The 18,663-nt window shown below is 32.4% G+C and overlaps 1 protein-coding gene across 1 annotated transcript in view; it reads left to right on the forward strand.

The window, feature by feature from the left end:
* LOC105528742 overlaps window positions 1-18,663 on the forward strand; it is a 180,858-nt gene continuing 162,195 nt past the window's right edge. The window contains exons 1-2 of the mRNA XM_011965615.1: window positions 1-20; window positions 137-303. Coding sequence (XP_011821005.1) covers window positions 235-303 — 69 coding nt within the window. The 5' untranslated portion in view covers window positions 1-20; window positions 137-234. The remainder of the gene's footprint in view (window positions 21-136; window positions 304-18,663) is intronic.

An 18,663-nucleotide genomic window follows, 5' to 3' on the forward strand; every position in this document is an offset into this window, starting at 1 on the left:
CTCTCTAAGACTTAACCCAGGTCAGATATAAATAATAGATGTTAAGAGTTAGCTCTGGTATTGGGGCTGTGTTCCAGGCAGTGTATTTCGGTTGGGTTGGGTCAAAAGAATTTTTTTCCCTTCTTTTCTTGAATAGTTCCTCTGCTTGAAAAATGCCTGCAAAATTCCATCACACCTTTGCGGGGACCACTTTGGGTCTCTAAGGGAGAAGGTTTCAGCCCCTTAGGAGCTAAGATGTACATCCAAGGAGTTCTTTTGGCCCTGTACCAACGATTAAAGTCTACAAAAAAATATTATAAACAGGTGAGTCATCCCTCTTTAAAAATTGCTTTATTATATGTTTTAAAAATGTGCTTGGTTGTATAGAGGCAATGATTGGCATTGTGTCATAAAAGAACTGTGACATGTATTTTGTGAGCTCAGTGCTCGTTAGGGAGCCAAAAATGCTGCTTCTGTAATCTCAAAGCCAACAATAATGGAGCTAATTGTGTCTGTCTTTTGGTATAAGATGTCATATGTCTCATCTTTTCTTGCAGCGCATAGTGGGCAAAGTGAAGGCAACTTCTTACATGGAAATTCTATAAACTATTACTTTAAGAAAATAAATAGCTCCTAAGTCATTTGAAGGTTTAAATGTTTAGCATTCTATTTTTTTCCAGCATAAAATCAGATTTATGGGGGTTAGAATACGACAAATCACATTCTGAAAAATGGAATCGCGAATCAACTTCATGTCAAGAGTAACTTACTTCATTTATCCTTATTTAACTTCTCTATTTCAGGAGTCAAAAGTATACAAACAGAGTTAGTTTATTTGAATCAGGTTAAACTGGATTTTGTCCTTTAATTCCTGTGTATTTATTTCATATTTGTATGTGTGTGTGTAAAGGGTGATATTTTTATAATCATGTGTAGGGACTTTTGATTTATCTTAAAGTATGATTCACATTTGTAAAGCAGAATTACGAAGCCATTTATAACATAAAAATGAAATTGCCACATTTAAAAAATCCTCTTTGTACTTGGTTTTAAGAATTGAAGCACATATTTTTACCAAGCTAAATAAGGACTGGGTTTTACATTTTGAACTGGGAGGTTCCAGTTTAGAACTGGGCTCATTATCTGAGACCACAGACTGCTGAAAAATGAATATTTTGAAAGCATCATGCTATTATTCTCTGCTTGCAGAGAGGAAGGGGAGGTGGGAATGGGCTGTCAGTCTTAGTGTTCACACAGCACCTCCTGCTGTAGAGTTTGGAAAAGAACAACTTGTATTGACTTTGGAAGAAAGTGTTGTACTAAGGTATCCAGAATTAGCAAAAAACATCTTCCCACGAAACTTCGCAAAATGTGTTTGGTTTGCCTCGTTAATTTCAGCAGATCCAGAAACAGGGTTAATAATTATAATAGATAAGGCTATTCGTAATAATACAATGAAAGAAATAAAAATCCAAACTAATGTTCTCTATTAAGCCATTATATATAGAAACCAGTATAAAATATTTTATTGCATTTAGATTAAATTATTTTAGTTGTAATATTTACGTTTTAAGATATAATGATATTGTAAAATGGATCATGATGAATTGCATTACAATAATTTTTTTGAAATTATGTGGTTTGATTCCACTTACTGAAAATTAAAATTATTTAATGTTAGAAGAAATAATGAGACAATTCTCCAATTCAAGAAAAGCAGTGTTTAAATAAAATCTAAAGACAAATTTAAACATTTTCTAAGTTTTATTTCAAGTAAGGGTGTTAGAAATAAGAAACGTCCCGGAAAGTAATGGCATGTTTTTCTTACACTGTCTTAAACATGTAAAATTTAAATAAGTATAAATTGCTATACTAGATTTAAAAGAGCTCTGTGCATTGTAAGAAAAAAATACTTTCAGAATTACTTAGTGCTTTAATTAAAAAATTTCTTTATGATTCAAAATAGATGAAAAACATATTTTATTAAATATTAAATTATGAACAAAATTTAACCTTTCAGTGTCTCTGTAATTGTCTGTTTGGGAAATCTGTAAAGATTTCAACATTATATGAATTTAAGAATATTTTGAAACCTATGCTCTCTGCCATTTCTCCTAAAGCTTTTTTCTTCCATTAAGTTGTAATTCAGAGCTTTCCATTCAGCAGTTTTAATATGATACTTAAGTTTTATTTTGAAATATAAAAATGAAGAAAAATAAGCAGAAATTTGCTCATTATGCATTTTTATGTAAATTTCTGTTGCTTTAGATGTGCTCTATTTTATGTATGCTTGAGGTTTTCTTCTTTTGTAGTGTTATACCAAGACTTAATTTAAAATTATTTGAATGTTTAGAGAATTCACTATAGTGATATCCTTATCAGACCATCAATGCTTAGGTGTTAAGCCTGACAATATCTTTATTTGTGAGTGGGATTTCTTAGCAAATATCCTTCTGAAGCATTAATGAACTTTGTTTGAACTACACTTACTTCATTTGACCTTTGGTATAGCCTTTTCTATTTAGTTTTATATAAGATTGTGTTAAAGAATCTTTAGATAGGTGAAATGGAGTTAGGTGATGATTCCTATTTCCTTAACAAATTAAAGTTTATAAATCATATGATTAGATTTTTCTTGATATTATTTCAATTTATTTCACTTTTGAGATCACATATAAAAACAACAATATTGTCTTGATGTCTGTCAAAATATAAGCTTTAAATGTTGTCATTCCCAAAGGAAATTTCTTTTAATAAATCGCGATAATATAGCTTTAAAAGAAAAGTCAGGGCGACTGGTTTTATGTTTACGAACTTACTCATTTTTCAATTTTTAACTTTAGCTTGGCTGTTATAGCATGCAACTGAATTAAGCACACTACATTAGGGTGGTCTTAAATATATACTGATTCGTGTGTATTAAAATGAGATATTATATTTAGAACAGCATAAAGTCACTTAGTCTTACATTTATCACATTTATTTCCTTAAAAGTGGAAACATCTTAGAAATTGCTTGGAGCTAAGCAGAATCTATTTAATTGGTAATCTTTGCAATTGCATAAACGCATTCCTATGAAATGTAGTTAACACTTTCAGTGACAGGGCCTGTTCCATCTCATTAGCATTCTTGTTATGTAGTGGTGCTGTTGGTGGGGGTGTTGAAGTAGGAATGCCATTGTGTCGAGTTCTAGTGTTTGGGGACAAACACTGCTGTGGAAGGAACGTGTGAAAAGGCCACAGTCCTGTCAGTGAATGAGGAAGGCTGTGCTTTCTGTGTGCTTCAAGCAGGGAAGCTGTCATTCATAGGCCTAACACAGCTAAGCAGAGGCCAAAACACAAGGCTGCACTACCTTTTAAAATGATATTAGTGATTTTTAAACATGATCTTCTTTATTTATGATCCTACATAGAGCTTTTAGCTGCTGTCAGTAAACAAAATATGGTAGTCTGTTCAGAAACACTGTAAAGATGCATAAATGTGTATGGAACTGTGCCAGGCAGCCATACAAATAATGACTCAGAATGGCTGATGGGCAGTGTTAAGTACAAATGTGATTTTTGAGAAACACTCATTTCTGAAAATGTCTTCACAAGTTTGAATTTTTCCCCAAACCAACAAAATTCCTGGAGACTTTTACAAAAGAATGTATAGCACTTTTTTTTTAATACAATTTTTGAAAATGCTTATAAACTTTCAGTTTTAATCATGTAAAGCTGTTCACAGTATGACCTAACAGTTCTTATAGATTGCATAGTTATTTTTGAAATTCAGAGAGAAAAAAAGGGAAATGAGTATCTAACTATAATATGATAAGCACCATCTTAATTAGGAAGAGAGTCATAGCCCCTGATTTCGTTAAGCCATGAAAAAATGCATCTGTGAATTTATGAAATTTTAAGAAATTTTTAATTCTACTCCAGTTTTTAGCACTTCGGAATAAAATGATTAAGTTTGAGATTAAATTTTAGCTGATTTGATTACTTAAAGCAAAATAAATAAACCAAAGTATTCTCCAGTATTTCTTAAATTCTTGGGGTATTTTCTAAACTTTGGTAGTGTATTGAAAAACACTGCAATTTCTATTTATGTCTGAAGTTGCGGGAAAATGTTTTATTTCTGTAATTTTAATTTAGAAATGTGTATTTGAGCTATTTCTAGTAAATCATTACTTAATAAAGTTTGTTGAGGATTATATAATTTTTGGCCTGAGTGATTTAAATTTAAATTTTTTTGCATGTATGTAGTCTCTTTTGTTTATTAATTTAAGCAAGTTAACTTTTTTGGAAGCTGTTATATATGCTATATGTAAAAGTTCTATATTTGGCGTATTGTGTTTAGCGATCTCAGGTACTGAATTTCTATTTCAAAAATTAGGTTTTACTTTTTAAATTATAGCAATATTGCAGATTTATCTTGTGGGCATATTATTTGATGAGGAAATAACCATCTAGCTTCAGTATATATTGTTTTTGCAGTTTAAAATTGAAATGTATTTTGTTAATATACTAAAACTAAGCTCTATCAAAGCACTTAAATTTTGTTTAAAAAATTGTGTAAGTAAATGTTGGCTCACTTTATCCACACTTTCAATAAGTTTGGTAATTAGGTATCAAACAACAGTATAATATAATTATATCCAGAATTGATTCAGCTCAAAATATGCTTGAATTACATTTATTATTGACAAAATTTGTTTATTGCATAAAGTATTTAAAAAGGAATCTTAGTATTTTAATTTTTCAAAAAAAAAGTGCTTAAAGTTAGTCTTTTCAGATCCTGTGTCAATTAAAATAATTTATTGGTTCTACATTATTGAATGAATAACTATTTCTATTTTATTTTCTGTATATACTTTAAAAATTGAGCTGTTTCTTTGACTTAGTCTTTCTGTGAGAACACTTAAAATATTTCAATATTTAAAAAACTTCTTAATTATCCTTTGAAATCTTGGAACAAAATCTATAATATATAAACACAATGTACTATTAAAAACATGAAAATAGCGTGACAGTCATTTCGAGATGAAAACTACTTCTGAAGGTTCTGATAAGTAATTTTTTTTAGAATATTAGGTTGTTTGTAGATTTGAGTGATTGTTGATTTTTTTTTTCCTGAAACCAAGCTGCATTCTAGTTACTTGAAGTATTTTAAGAACCTTAAACTTGTGTCTCTTTCTAAGTGTCATGCTTTGAGCAGGCCTAACATCAGTTAAATGAAGTGAAAATTGCATTCTTGTCTTGATAGAGATGAAAATGGATTTCTGGTCATGAAATAGATGTAGTTGTCACTTTTTAAAAAAGGTGTCAGCAGTTTGCTTCAGTGAGTAAGGTGCCAATTCAGTATGGCAGTAAACTTGTGATCTGAGCAATCAATAAAATGCTTCAATAACTTCTGCTTCATTACACTTATAATAAGAGGCTATAGATCCATGGCACATAAAATGTTGATAAAGAGGATATGTGGGGATCGACTGCGACAATTTTCTCAAAAGTACAGTAAGTGCAATATTGCCATCTAGAGTTTGTGCATAGGTAATTATTACAGAGAGGGGGGAAGCGACAGTGGAATAAAATAAGAAGTGATACTGAAATACTGTTTATTTTCCATCATTTATCCATGACACATTTATCTTCATGGAACGTTTCATTTGACTTGTCATAAAGCTGTTTGTTTAGGTCAGGAGAAAATTTTGAAATCTGTATTTTTCTCTAATTCTTTTAGAATTATACTACCAAGTGTCAAATATGTATCTCTAGCTCAAAATTGAACTTTTTATCATGAAAACTATTTATTAAATAACTCACTTTGGAAAAAAAATAGAGGTTTTTCTTTTTTACATGGTAATTCCGTTCTATAAAACCAGAGAGCTTTATTGACATCTCAGTTGGGTGTCTTTCAATTAGAAAAATTATCTTTATTAATGGTAAACCTCCTTCAGAGAATAAGGGCCAACTTATGTTTCAAATGGTATTTTAAAATAAATATTTTTTTACTTAAAAACTGCATCTCATGAAGGAAAGATAGACTTTTCTGCTTACGCAATTCTGAACATTTTCATGAAAAGTGAATTCCATTTGGGGATCATCTAGGAATATGTCTCCATCTTTATCAACACATTAAAATATTAGTTATCACCTTACTTTTCTTGATTAATTAAAAAGTATTTAAATTGTTTCATTTTATAATACTTTTTGAATGAACTAATATGGAAACATTTAAAAATCATTTATCCTCTGTACTTGTGACTGAATAGAAAATTTTATAAAAATCTGAATTTAAGTGTTTTAATTATAATACAGATAAAGTAAACTTAATATGGATATAGATGGACTTAACAAGGAAAGTTGTGTTTTTTCTCACTCAACTCTCCCTTCACAGAATATGAACCATTTTTCTAAGTTTATAGAGCTAGGCCTTTAGGTTTCCCTGAGATGAATAATTTGGCATTAATATATTATTAATGCATTTTTTCTAATACACTGTTGATGTATTTGGTTTTTATGTCTGTGTGTGAATGACTTCCATAATTGTAAAAAATGGAAATGATTATAACATAAATTTATTTTCATTTTCTGACCAAAAATTTATTCTCAGACATCCTAATGTTATATCCCCACTTATATTTAAGATAATTCTTTAGTTAGATGAAGATACCCTTCTTTAGTTAGATGAAGATATCCTATGTTGAAATTTCTAATCATATTGGGTAGAAATATTGCATTTTAAAATCTCCAAATAAAGATAGAATTGTCCAGGCAAAGTACTTGAAAGTAGACCTGACAAATGCTCTTTAAATTACTCAACCACCTACAGGTATTATTGCCTATGACTCTTTTGAAATGAGAATAAATTTTATAGAGTTACAGCAGCAAAGTGAAAGAGTGTGTTTGATAGATTCCCTGAACAGTTTCAACACCCACAGGTATTATTTGTAAGAAAACAATCATGCCGAGTCTTCAGCTGGTTAGAGAGGGCATAGCATTCTATCTTCACCTGACATCCTATCTGTTCCGTCAACATCCTGGGCCCCCTGCCTTCTGCCCCCTCCTCCCAAAACAATAATGCTCACTGAGAGGTTCGTGTGAATGGACAAGAATATGAATGTTTTTTTCCTTGAAGAACTAAAACGGTATTGAATGCACATTCTTAGTGGGAGGAAAACCAACTCTCTTGAGGATTGACTAGTATTTTCTATTTACTATTCAAATGGATCATTGTTGTCAATGATTGCTAGTTAAGATCTTTGGTTGTTGAGAAGTCTGACTAATGATTGATAAAGCAGTTGTAAACATGTTGGGAATCATTGCTTTGCTTTATTTTATTCAGAGACATATATAGTGGCTTCCTCTCACTTCTTGTTAGTAGCGTTAGTTCGAGTAAACATCAATCTTACAACAAACTTCTAATTTTCAAATAATATAATTCATTCTTTGCTCTTATTTTATATGTTGCAAACGGTGTGAATTAATATAACATTAATTTATTGCTCTCTTCCATAAAACTTTCTCAATTATGTTAGAAAATCAATTTTACATAACCTCCCTAAAATAATCAGTATCCTGTTACATTTCTAAAATATTTAAGTTTCTAAACATAGCCAGTCATGCATGGAAAAAGGATGTGGCAAGAGTTCATTTATCAACACTTAATATATGTGACTGGGAAGTAGATATTGAAAGCTTCAGAGAAAAGAATTATAGCATAAATAAAAGGTGCTGGAAAGGGCTTCAGCTTTGGCAAACCACAGGTGAGTTACATTTTTTAGAACTGTACTGCCCAATACACTATACCTTGTGTTTTTAAACTAAAATGAAATAAAATTGAAAATTGGGTTCCTCAATCTCCCTCGCCACATTTTGATTACTCAATAGCTATATCATCACTGAAAATTCCACTGGACAATTCTTTTTCACAAGGCAAAAATTCGGTCGGATGTGTAGTTATACTTCTGGCATTGGATTCCTCATTCTGTGATTAACAAGGTGACAGATCTTTGTTATGTCACCTGTAATACAGGCCTTTCACATAAGAAGAAATGTAACTTTGTAACTTACAGGTGTTATGACAAGGTAGGATAAAGTACGTAAGGGTTTTCCAAGGACTTTTAAAAAATACCCATCTCTGGTCTTCTCCTGTCTAGTTAATGCTTCCTTCACAAATCTTATGGCTTTCTTTTTATAATTATTTTCCTCCTTAGTCTTCATAATCATATAAGGTAAATTAAAATAAAAACAATTGCATATATCCTAAATATGCTTTGAAATTCAGGTATATTCATGTTTATTTAACAAATTCAGATCAAATTTCTTTAGGTTACAGAAAGTTATAAAAGTTATAGAAAGTTGTAAAAGTTAAGGTCTTTTAAAGGCCTGTATTACAGGTGTTTAAAGGCCTCATGGCCTTTGCTACTGGTATTCCAGTTTCACTTCTGGCATTGGAATCCTCATCCTGTGATTAACAAAGTGACAAATCTTTTAACATGATCAGGATCTAATTTGGTGTTGGATAGGTAAGGTGCTCCAGTCCTCATAAAGCAAAAGAAAGCAAATATTTTGAAAAAACAAAACAAAACCATATAGTTCACAATCTGTTTGCCATCCAACCACCAGGTGGACACCTTTAGGCCCTTCAGTGTCTCTTAAGATCCTTATAAATGAACTATATGGTGTGGCATCTTTAGGGACTATAATTCTACCAGTCACTGATTTAACCTTATATTTTGGGTACCTCCCCACCCCAAAAAAGTAATTAGAGAACCAAAGAAGACAAACTGAAATGATGAAGTGTTGAGTGCCACTTATGTGCCCTGTGTATTAACCACTGTTGAAAATATAGGAGAATTCTCTAAGGCCTCGCCCTCAGGAAGCTACTTTCTTGTTTTGGAGACAAGGCACACCCATGTGAAGCTATTAAGAAATATACTTATCAGTATAAAAAGAAGTGCTAAAATATGTGGTACAGATTCTATGTATTATGGGAACTTAAATAAAAGAAAGACTAGCATGAAAATAGAATGAAAGCATTTTGAGGTTGAATGAATTTTAAAGGGTGTATAACCCAGTCCTCTCATTTTATAGATAATAAGACAGTAATACTTACCTCACTGAGTTGTTGTGAAGATTAAATCATGTATATAAAACTTTTTTTTTTTTTTTTTTGAGACAAAGTCTCACTCTGTCACCCAGGCTGGAGTGCAGTGGCACGAGGTTGGCTCACTGCAACCTCCACCTCCCAGGTTCAAGCCATTCTCCTGCTTTAGCCTCCTGAGTAGCTGGGGTTACAGGCACATGCCATCATGCCCCGCTAATTTTTGTATTTTAGTGGAGACGGGTTTTCACCATATTGGCCAGGCTGGTCTTGAACTCCTGACCTCAGATGATCTGCGCACCTCGGCTTCTCAAAGTGCTGGGATTACAGGCATGAGCCACCAAAGACTCTTAAAACAGTACCTGGAACTAACTTACTTACTTACGAGTAAGTGCTCACTGAGGATTAGCTATCATCACCAGCATCTTTATTATTAATATTATAAAGTAATTAAGACCAATGGCAGTGAGGTCCTTGTCTAAGGTGAGACAGCAAGATAGGGTTGTAATGGCACTAAAGCCTATCTTCATTAGGAAATGCAAAGCATGTTTTATTAACTGAAGTATGGGTAGAGTTTGAAAAGGAGATTCAGATAGGCAGTGGTATGAAGTCAGGAGTGAACAAGATATCATTTCAAACAGGTTATATGTGATTTTTTAAAAAAAGGATATCAGTGGCCTTTGGAAGCTAATGAAAACTTAGAGTGAATAGGATTAAAGAAAAAATTGGTGTTGGAGAATTAAGGGCAGTGGATATAGATAGGACCTTTCAGAGATTGAGAGTGGTATATTTTTTTAAAGTTCACAGCATATTAAATAATGAAGAAATGCCAAAACAGGATTTTAAAACCATTAAGTATATTTTACATGATTACCCTTAAAATTAACTCTATTAACAAAAAGCACAGTATGATATAATTGTTCTATTTACATGATAATTAAAAGATTTCTTAAAAATATTAATCATAACCCATGTTGGGGGAATGATCTGGTGATGGGGCAGATGTTTCAAAATGACTGTCTTCTTCAGAGTATCCTGTCACTGTACCTTCTTGATTGTGTGTGTAACTTTATTTGCAGATAATGAAAAAAGCTAAATTTGTGGCCTATTTTGAATGTAAGACTAAGGTCAGAAGACCTTCCTCAGTCTCAGGATCTGAGATCCTAACGTGGTTGGATAGTGTGGATGGGGAAAGCAAATCATTGAAGTTTGGAAAGCATCTTCTAGAGTTTACTTTAGGAAGGAGATACACACTGCAGGAGAGCAAATCCACTCACACTATACAAGACATGCCAAGAAGTGTTTTCCTTATTTTGTTTAAATCTGGTTTTATCTTTCACACGTGGTGGTGGGAGAAAAGTAAAACTAAATCTGATTCAGACCAAATAATTTAACCGGTTTATTTAGGCAATGCTCAGCCTTTTGAATAAAGATGCCCAGATGTTCATCTTTCTGCCATTTTTTTTTTTTTTGTGTTCCCTCCAAGAAGTCATCTGTGTTTATGGAGGAGAAGGGCTTATTAAGTAACCATTGGGGTTGTTCCCCTGAATGTATACAAAGAGCAGGAGATGTACAGTGGTTTTAAGAGAATGAAGGTCCAGATTCCCAACTCCCATATGCACTTTTTAGTAAAATGATTCTGATTGAGAATGTGCCTGCAGTGTAAGGGAATGCCATCTGTTTTCTCCTTTCCCATTTTCCATTCACCCTTTAAAAAGGCAAAGCACACCTCTTCCTCATCCTGAGTCTATTCTGGTGTATCACCTTGTGGTGTAAAAACCTCCAGGCACCAAACAAAAGGACACTTTGAAAATATTAGTGTCATCAGCTTGTGATAGGGCTCCAAATCTTTCCTTGCTGTTATATATGTGTTTCTGTTAAGGAAGAAGTGGTATAGAAATACAAAGTTGAGAAGAAAAAGGAAGGATGTAAACTTTCTGATTGTCTTAGCACTTTGGGAGGCAGAGGCAGGAGGGTCGCTTGAGCCCAGGATTTCGGGACCAGCCTGGGCAACATAGGGAGACACCATCTCTACAAAAATAAAAAATTTAGCCAGATGTGATGATGCATGCATGCTTGTGGTACCAGCTACTTGGGAGGCTGAGGTGGGAGGATTGCCTGGGCCTTGGAGGTCAAGGCTACAGTGAGGTGTGATCATGCCACTGCATTCCAGCCTGGACAACAGAGTAAGACCTGTCTCAAAAAAACAAAAACAAAAACAAAATTTCATAACTTTCTGATTGTTAAAGAAGAGTTTTTTCAAGTTTTAAAAAATGGGTAATTATTGATGTAAAACTTCTCTGGTATCAAACCTCACTGGATAGATTTTAAAAACCAATTTAACAGTTTTCTTTGGTAATGGCAATATTTATAACATGGCAGAAATTACATACTTTGTAACTTTTTAAGCTAATGATAAAAAATGTTAAATGTCAACTTAAAATGTTGGTACATAGTTTTCTAAGTAAAGGTTACCCAATTTTTATAAATCCTTCGAGATAGCATGTGAGTAAAATATTCTGGAGTCATCATGGTTCAAGGGAGAGAAAGGTGGTCCTTTGAGCCATGTGGTATCTGACTGCAGAGATGATTGGTCTTGTCTGCTGCCGAGGTTGGAAGCTGATGCTGGATGTTCTCTGGGTGGGTGGGAGTGCACCCTGGAAGCTGTATTCTTAGCTTGACTCTTGCTGAGTTAGTACCACATTTTTCCATCTTGGTCTTGGCCTACATGAGCCACCCCTCAGCCTCTGCAGTGTAGTAATTGTAGGCATTTTGGCCCTTTTTTTTTTTCTTTTTTCTATTTTTTTTTCTTTTTGGCCCTTAATATTTTTATGACTATTTCTTATTGTAAAAAAACACACAGCATTACATTCACCCATTTACCCATTTTTTAAGTGTACAATGCAGTAGTGTTAAGTATATTTACATTGTTTTCTTAATTTCCTTTTTGGATTTCTCATTGTTAGTATATAGAAATGCAACCAATTTTTGTGCATTAATTTTGTATCCTGAAACTGCTGAAATTATTAGTTGTAACAGATTTTTGTGTGGAATTTTTAGGGTTTTCTATATGTAAAATAATCTCATCTGTGAACAGAGATAATTTTACTTCTTCCTTCCAAATTTGAGTGCCTTTTCTTTTTCTTGTCTAACTGTTCTGGCTAGGACTTTCAGTACTATATTAAATAGTAGTGATGAGAGTGGGCATCCTTTTCTTGTTTTTGATTTTAGAGGAAAAGCTTTCAGTCTTTTACTGTTGAATATGATGTTAGCTGTGGCCTTTTCATATATGGCTTTTATTTTCATCCATCCCTACTTTGTTGGAGTGTTTTTATCATAGCGTATTGAATTTTACCAAATGCTTTTTCTGCATCAATTTAGATCATCATTGTGTTTTTTAATCTTCATTTTGTTAATGTGGAGAATTACATTGATTTATTTTCTTATGCTGTGCCATCCTTTCATTCCAGATATAAATGCCAGTTGGTCGTCGGCCCTTAATATCTGAGGCCTTTCTGGCTACAACTTTGCTACCTTTTTGTTCCCTGGGGGCTGTGTGAGAATTTGTGGGTCTCAAGTCTGATTATTCAGGTCATAATTTAGGTAACATATTTTGTCAAATAGTTTTTACTGCATTTATTGAGATTTTCATATACATATTTTTACTGTTAATATAGTAAATTATGTTGATTCATTTTCAAATATTAAACCTTATGTTTCTGAGATAAACACTACTTGTTCATGTAGTATTTGCATATATATTATATATTATCATCCTTATATATATTACTTGAATTTATTAAATTTATTAAATCCTATTAGTGATTTTTATATCTCTGATCTTGAGGGGCATTGGCCTGTAGTTTATCTTTCTTTTAATATCTTTGTCTGATTTTGGTATTAGGGTAATGCTGGCTTCATCAAACGAGTTGAGAGGTACTTCTTCTTCTTCTATTTTCCAAGTTTGTTTACCACCTCTATTATTTCTTAAGTATTTGGTAAAATTCATTAGTAAAACCATCTGGGCCTGGAGTTTTGTTTACAGGTAGGTTTTAAATTATGAATTAAAAAATTTTTAGTATTCGTATAGCTATTTATTTGTTTACTCTTATATGATTTCAACTTTTATTTTACATTTGGCAGGGTACATGTGCAGGTCTGTTATATGGCTATATTCTGTGGTTTGGGGTACAGATGATCCCATCACCCAGGTAGTGAGCATACTACTCAATAAGTAGTTTTTCAGCCCTTCTCCCTCTTTGCCCCTTCTAGTATTCCTCAGTGTTCCTATCTTTATGTTCAACATGTAGCTGTTTATGTTACATAATTCTTTGTGATCTTTAGTAGTTTAATGTCTTTTAAGGTATTTGTTCATTTAATCTAAATTGAAAATGTATTGACATAAAGATGTTTATAATATTTTATTATCATTCATTTGAAGTCTGTAGAATTTGCTTTTTAATTCCTTATATTGGCAATTTCTAGCCTCTCATTTTTTACTTAACTCGTCTAGCTGAGGTGATCAATTTTATTTATATTTTCCAAGAAATGGCTTTTCATCTAATTGATTTTCTATTTTTGGTCTGCTATTTATTTCATTGATTTTATGCTTTATTAATTCCTTACTTCTGCTTATGTAGGGTTTAATTGATGTTTCTTTTTCTAGTTTCATAAAATAAAAGCTTAATTGATTTAGACCTTTCTACTTTTCTAATGTAAACATTTAATGCTATAAATTTCCCTCAAAGCCCTGCTTTTGCTATGCCTAACAAATTTCAGTATGCTGTTTTCATTTTTCTTTAATTCAAAAGACTTTAAAGTTTTTCTTGTGATTTTCACGTCTGTTATTTAGAAATATCTTGTTTAATTTGCAATTATTTTTGGATTTCTGTATATCTTTCTGTAATTGGTTTCTAGTTTCCATCGTGGTCAGAGAACAAACTGTGTATAATTTTAATCCTTTGAAATTTTTTGAGATTTGCTTTATGTCTCAAAATATATCCAAATTAATGTTCCATGTTTGTTCTGTCTTATTGGTTTAAGTGTTTTTAAATGTCAGTTTGTTCAAGCTAGTTGATAGTATTGTTCACGTCTTCTGTTACTCTTGTTGTAATTTTGGATTTGTCTATTTCTCCTTTCAGTTCTATCAGTGTTTTCTACATATATTTTGAAGTGCTGTTATCGGGTTTGTATTATTTTAAGATTGCTGTATTTTCTTGATAAATTGACTTAAAATCCTTATGAAATGTTCCTCTTTATTCGTGGTAATATTCTTTGTTCTGAAGTCCATTTTGTTTTATGTTAATAAAGCTACTCCAATTTTCTTTTCACAAATGTTATTATAAAATACTGTCCTTTTACTTTTCTGTCCTTTAATTTTAACTTATCTGTATTTTTATATTCTGTCTTGTAGAAAGAATATATTTGGGCCTTGCTATTTCCTCCAGTCTGAAAATTTCTTTTAATTGGAGTGTTTAGACCATTTACATTTAATATAATTAGTAATATGATTGGTAAAGTAATAAATTAATTATTTTACCTTGTCATTTGTGTTTTATTTGTCTCATTTGTTTATTATTTTATCTTTTTAAACTGCTTTATTTTGGATAAAATACATTTCTTTTTGGTCACTTCATTGCTACTGAAATAGTTAGTATGTTTGTCCCCTCCAAGTGTCATGTTGAAATGTGATTCCCACTGTTGAAAGTGGGGCCTGGTGGAAGGTGATTAGATCATGGGGGTAAATCCCTCCTGAATGCTTTAGTACCTTGCTCCGTTGGTTTACAGGAGATCTGGTTGTTTAAAAAAGCCTGGGACTTCCCCCTTCTCTCTTGCTCCTCCTCTTACCATTTGATGTGTTGGCTCTTCCTTCACTTTCTACCGTGATTATGAGCTTCCTAAGGCCCTCACCAGAGGCAGATGCGGGAGCCATGCTTGTACAGCCTACAGAACTGTGAGCCAATAATACCTCTTTTCTTTATAAACTATCCAACCTCTGTCATTCCTTTATAGCAATACAAAAATGGCCTAACACAGCTACCATAAGCTTATTAGCTATATCTTTTTGGCTTGCTTTGTATGCATGAGTGTATGTGTAGTTGCTCTAGGATGTTTTGTTTATATATTTAGCTTTTTATACTCTATCTTTGAATAATACTTATTACTTCACTATAATGTAAGAAGCATATGTTTTTATTTATCCTTCCTATTCTTTGTGCCACTGTTGTCGTGTATTTTATTTTTATCTGTTATTTTCCCCAGAAAATATTGTTATATTCTTACTTAAACAGGAAATTTTAAAAGATATTTAAAAATGAGAAAAATGTCTTTTTCTTTACCCACATACTTATGAGTTTTATATTCTTTATTCCTTAATAAATCCAAGTGTCCACTTAGGTTGTCTTCCTTTTGCCTGAAGAACTTCTTTTGTTAAAACTTTTTTTTTTTTTTTTTTTTTTTAAAGAGATGAGCTCTTGCTTTTTTGAGACCTTCCTTCCTTCCCACTGAGTACGGACAAAATCAATAGGTTTTCTTCCCCAGACTTTAAAGATGTTGTTCTATTCATCACAAGTTTCTGATGTAACATTGGAGAGTATTCTTACCTTAGTACTTCTTTATGTAATGACTTTTTCTTTTATTGCTTTTAAGAATTTATATTGATCACTTTTTTTTGGCAGTTTGATCATGATGTGCCTTTTGGGTTTTTATTGGGGAGTTTACCTTTTGCAATTTGTTGAATTTCTTGGATATATGTGGCTCTAATTTTTGTTATTTTTTTTGGCCTTTATGTCTTAAAATACTTTTTCTGTTCCTAACCCTCTTTCCTATTTTTCTGGACTCTAGTTCCAGAATATTGGTTTGCCATTTATTTTGTTTTTTTCCCAGTACTTTTTTCTGAACACTTTATTTTGATTTGTTTCTGTGGTAGCCACCAGGCTGAGCTAGGACATGAGTCACCTTCAGTTCTGCAAGAAGCCATTAGAGAAGAAAGCTGCAGATACAGCATCTTGCCTGGAATTAAGGCATTTAGTTACAAAATTTTAAATATAAGAGAAAATTATATTCCAAATACAAATACTATCTTTCCTCTTATATTCCTCAGCCTGGTTCCTTAAGTATTACATCATCAAGATTCTCCTATCAGTTCATATTTATTTCTCCTCATTCCTTAATACTAGAATCTCTTCTTAAGTCAAGCTAATATTATCACTGTTCAATAACCATACCATTCTCCTTCCTAGCTTTGTGTTTCCTGTTCTCCTATATGGAATAGGAATGTGCTTCTTCATTTTCCTTATGTCGAAATAATGAAAATATTCCAGACATGAAAGATTGGAATAAACATTTCTGTAAGCCAAATGCAACTCGATCAAATCCTTTCTTCAGATATTTTTTTCAGGAAATAAAGCATGTCTATATCTGTCTTTCTGGATAGATTTATGTATAATTTTTCTTCCCTGTGCTTCCTCTCTAGAGGTAACCATTATCTGAATCTCCAGTCATATTTTATAGTATATATAATATATTATATTATATTATATATAATATATTGTATATTATATATTACATATATGTACATGTATATATTAGCATACATGCATATGTTATATAACACAAATTTACATATTTATATGTATATATTGTTATTATTTTATTTTATTTTAATAGTTTTTTGGGGAAAGGTAGTTTTTGATTACATGGATACATTCTTGAGTGGTGATTTCTGAGATTTTGATGCACCCGTCACCTGAGCAGTTTATGCTGTACCCAATATGTAGTCTTTTATCCTTCACTCCCTCCCAACTTTCCTCCATGTCCCCAGAGTCCATTATATTATTCTTACGCCTTTAGTTTTCCATTCCTGAATTACTTCACTTGGAATAATGACCTCCAACTCCATCCAAGTTGCTGCAAAGGCCATTATTTCATTCCATTTTATGGCTAAGTAGTATTCCATGATGTATATATGCCACATTTTCTTTAGCCTCTTGTTGATTGATGGGCATTTAGTCTTGTTCATATTTTTGCAGTTGTGACTTGTGCTGCTATAAACATGCATGTGCGTGTGTCTTTTTCACATAATGACTTCTTTTCCTTTTGGTAGATTCCTAGTAGTGGGACTGCTGGATCAAATGGTAGTTTTACTTTCAGTTCTTTAAGAAATCTCCATACTGTTTTCCATAGTCATTGTACTAGTTTACATTACCACCAGCAGAGTAAAAGAGCTCTCTTTTTGTCACATCCACGCTAACATCTATTATTTTTTGATTTTTAAATTATGGCCATTCTTGCAGGAGTAAGGTGGTGTCTCATTGTGGTTTTAATTTGCATTTCCCTGATAATTACTGATGTTGAGCATTTCCTTCATGTGTTTGCTGGCTGTTTGTATATCTTCCTTTGAGAGTTGTCTATTTATGTCCTTTGCCCACTCTTTGATGGGATTATTTGTTTTTTACTTGCTGAATCGTTTGAGTTCCTTGTAGATTCTGGATATTAGTTTTTTGTCTGATGCATAGTATGCAAATATTTTATCGTACTCTGTGGGTTGTCTGTTTACTCTGCTGATAGTTTCTTTTGCTGTGCAGAAGCTTTTTAGTTTAATTAGATCCCATTTATTTATTTATTTTTGCATTTGCTTTTGGGTTCTTAGTCATGAATTATTTGCCTATATCAATGTCTAGAAGAATTTTTCTGATTTTATCTTCTAGAATTTTTATGGTTTCAGGTCTTAGATTTTAATCTTTGATCTATCTTGAGTTGAGTTTTGTATAAGGTAGGAGATGAGGATCCAGTTTTACTCTTCTACATGTGGTTTGCTAGTTATCCCAGCACCATTTGTTGACCAGGGTGTCCTTATATATATGTATATGTATATATTTACATATATGTTGTATTAGTCTGTTTTCATACTGCTGATAAAGACATACCCGAGACTGGGAAGAAAAAGAGTTTTAATTGGATTTACAGTTCCACATGTTTGGGGAGGCCTCAGAAACATGAAGGAAGGCTAAAGGCACTTCTTACATGGTGGTGGCAAGAGAGAATGAGGAAGAAGCGAAAGCAGAAACCCCTGATAAACCCATCAGATCTTATGAGACTTATTCACTATCACAAGACTGATATGGGAAAGACCGGCCCCCATGATTTAATTACCTCCCCCTACCTTGGTCCTTCCCACAACATGTGGGAATTCTTGGAGATACAATTCAAGTTGAGATTTCGTGGGGACACAGCCAAACCAATCATATGTAAATATGCATATGTGTGTATTAAAGCATATGCGTTCATATTCACATGTATATATTACACATATATCTGTGTTTTGCCTTTTTTATACTTTATATAAATGATATACTATACATGTCACTCTGCACTTGCAACATGATGAGACATATTTATGCTGAAATATAAAGATGTTATGCATTGACTTTTAACTTCCACACAGTAATTTATTCATTTTATTGTATGAATATACTACAGTCTGCTTATTACTTGTTGACAGACATTTAGTGTCTTTCCAAATTTTATTGTAACGAACACTGCTCCTACAAATATTTGTGTACTTTATGTAAACCTCATGTGCATGTATTAAAA

The sequence above is a fragment of the Mandrillus leucophaeus genome, unplaced genomic scaffold (genome assembly GCF_000951045.1).
Source record: "Mandrillus leucophaeus isolate KB7577 unplaced genomic scaffold, Mleu.le_1.0 Scaffold73, whole genome shotgun sequence".
Taxonomy (NCBI): Eukaryota; Metazoa; Chordata; class Mammalia; order Primates; family Cercopithecidae; genus Mandrillus; species Mandrillus leucophaeus.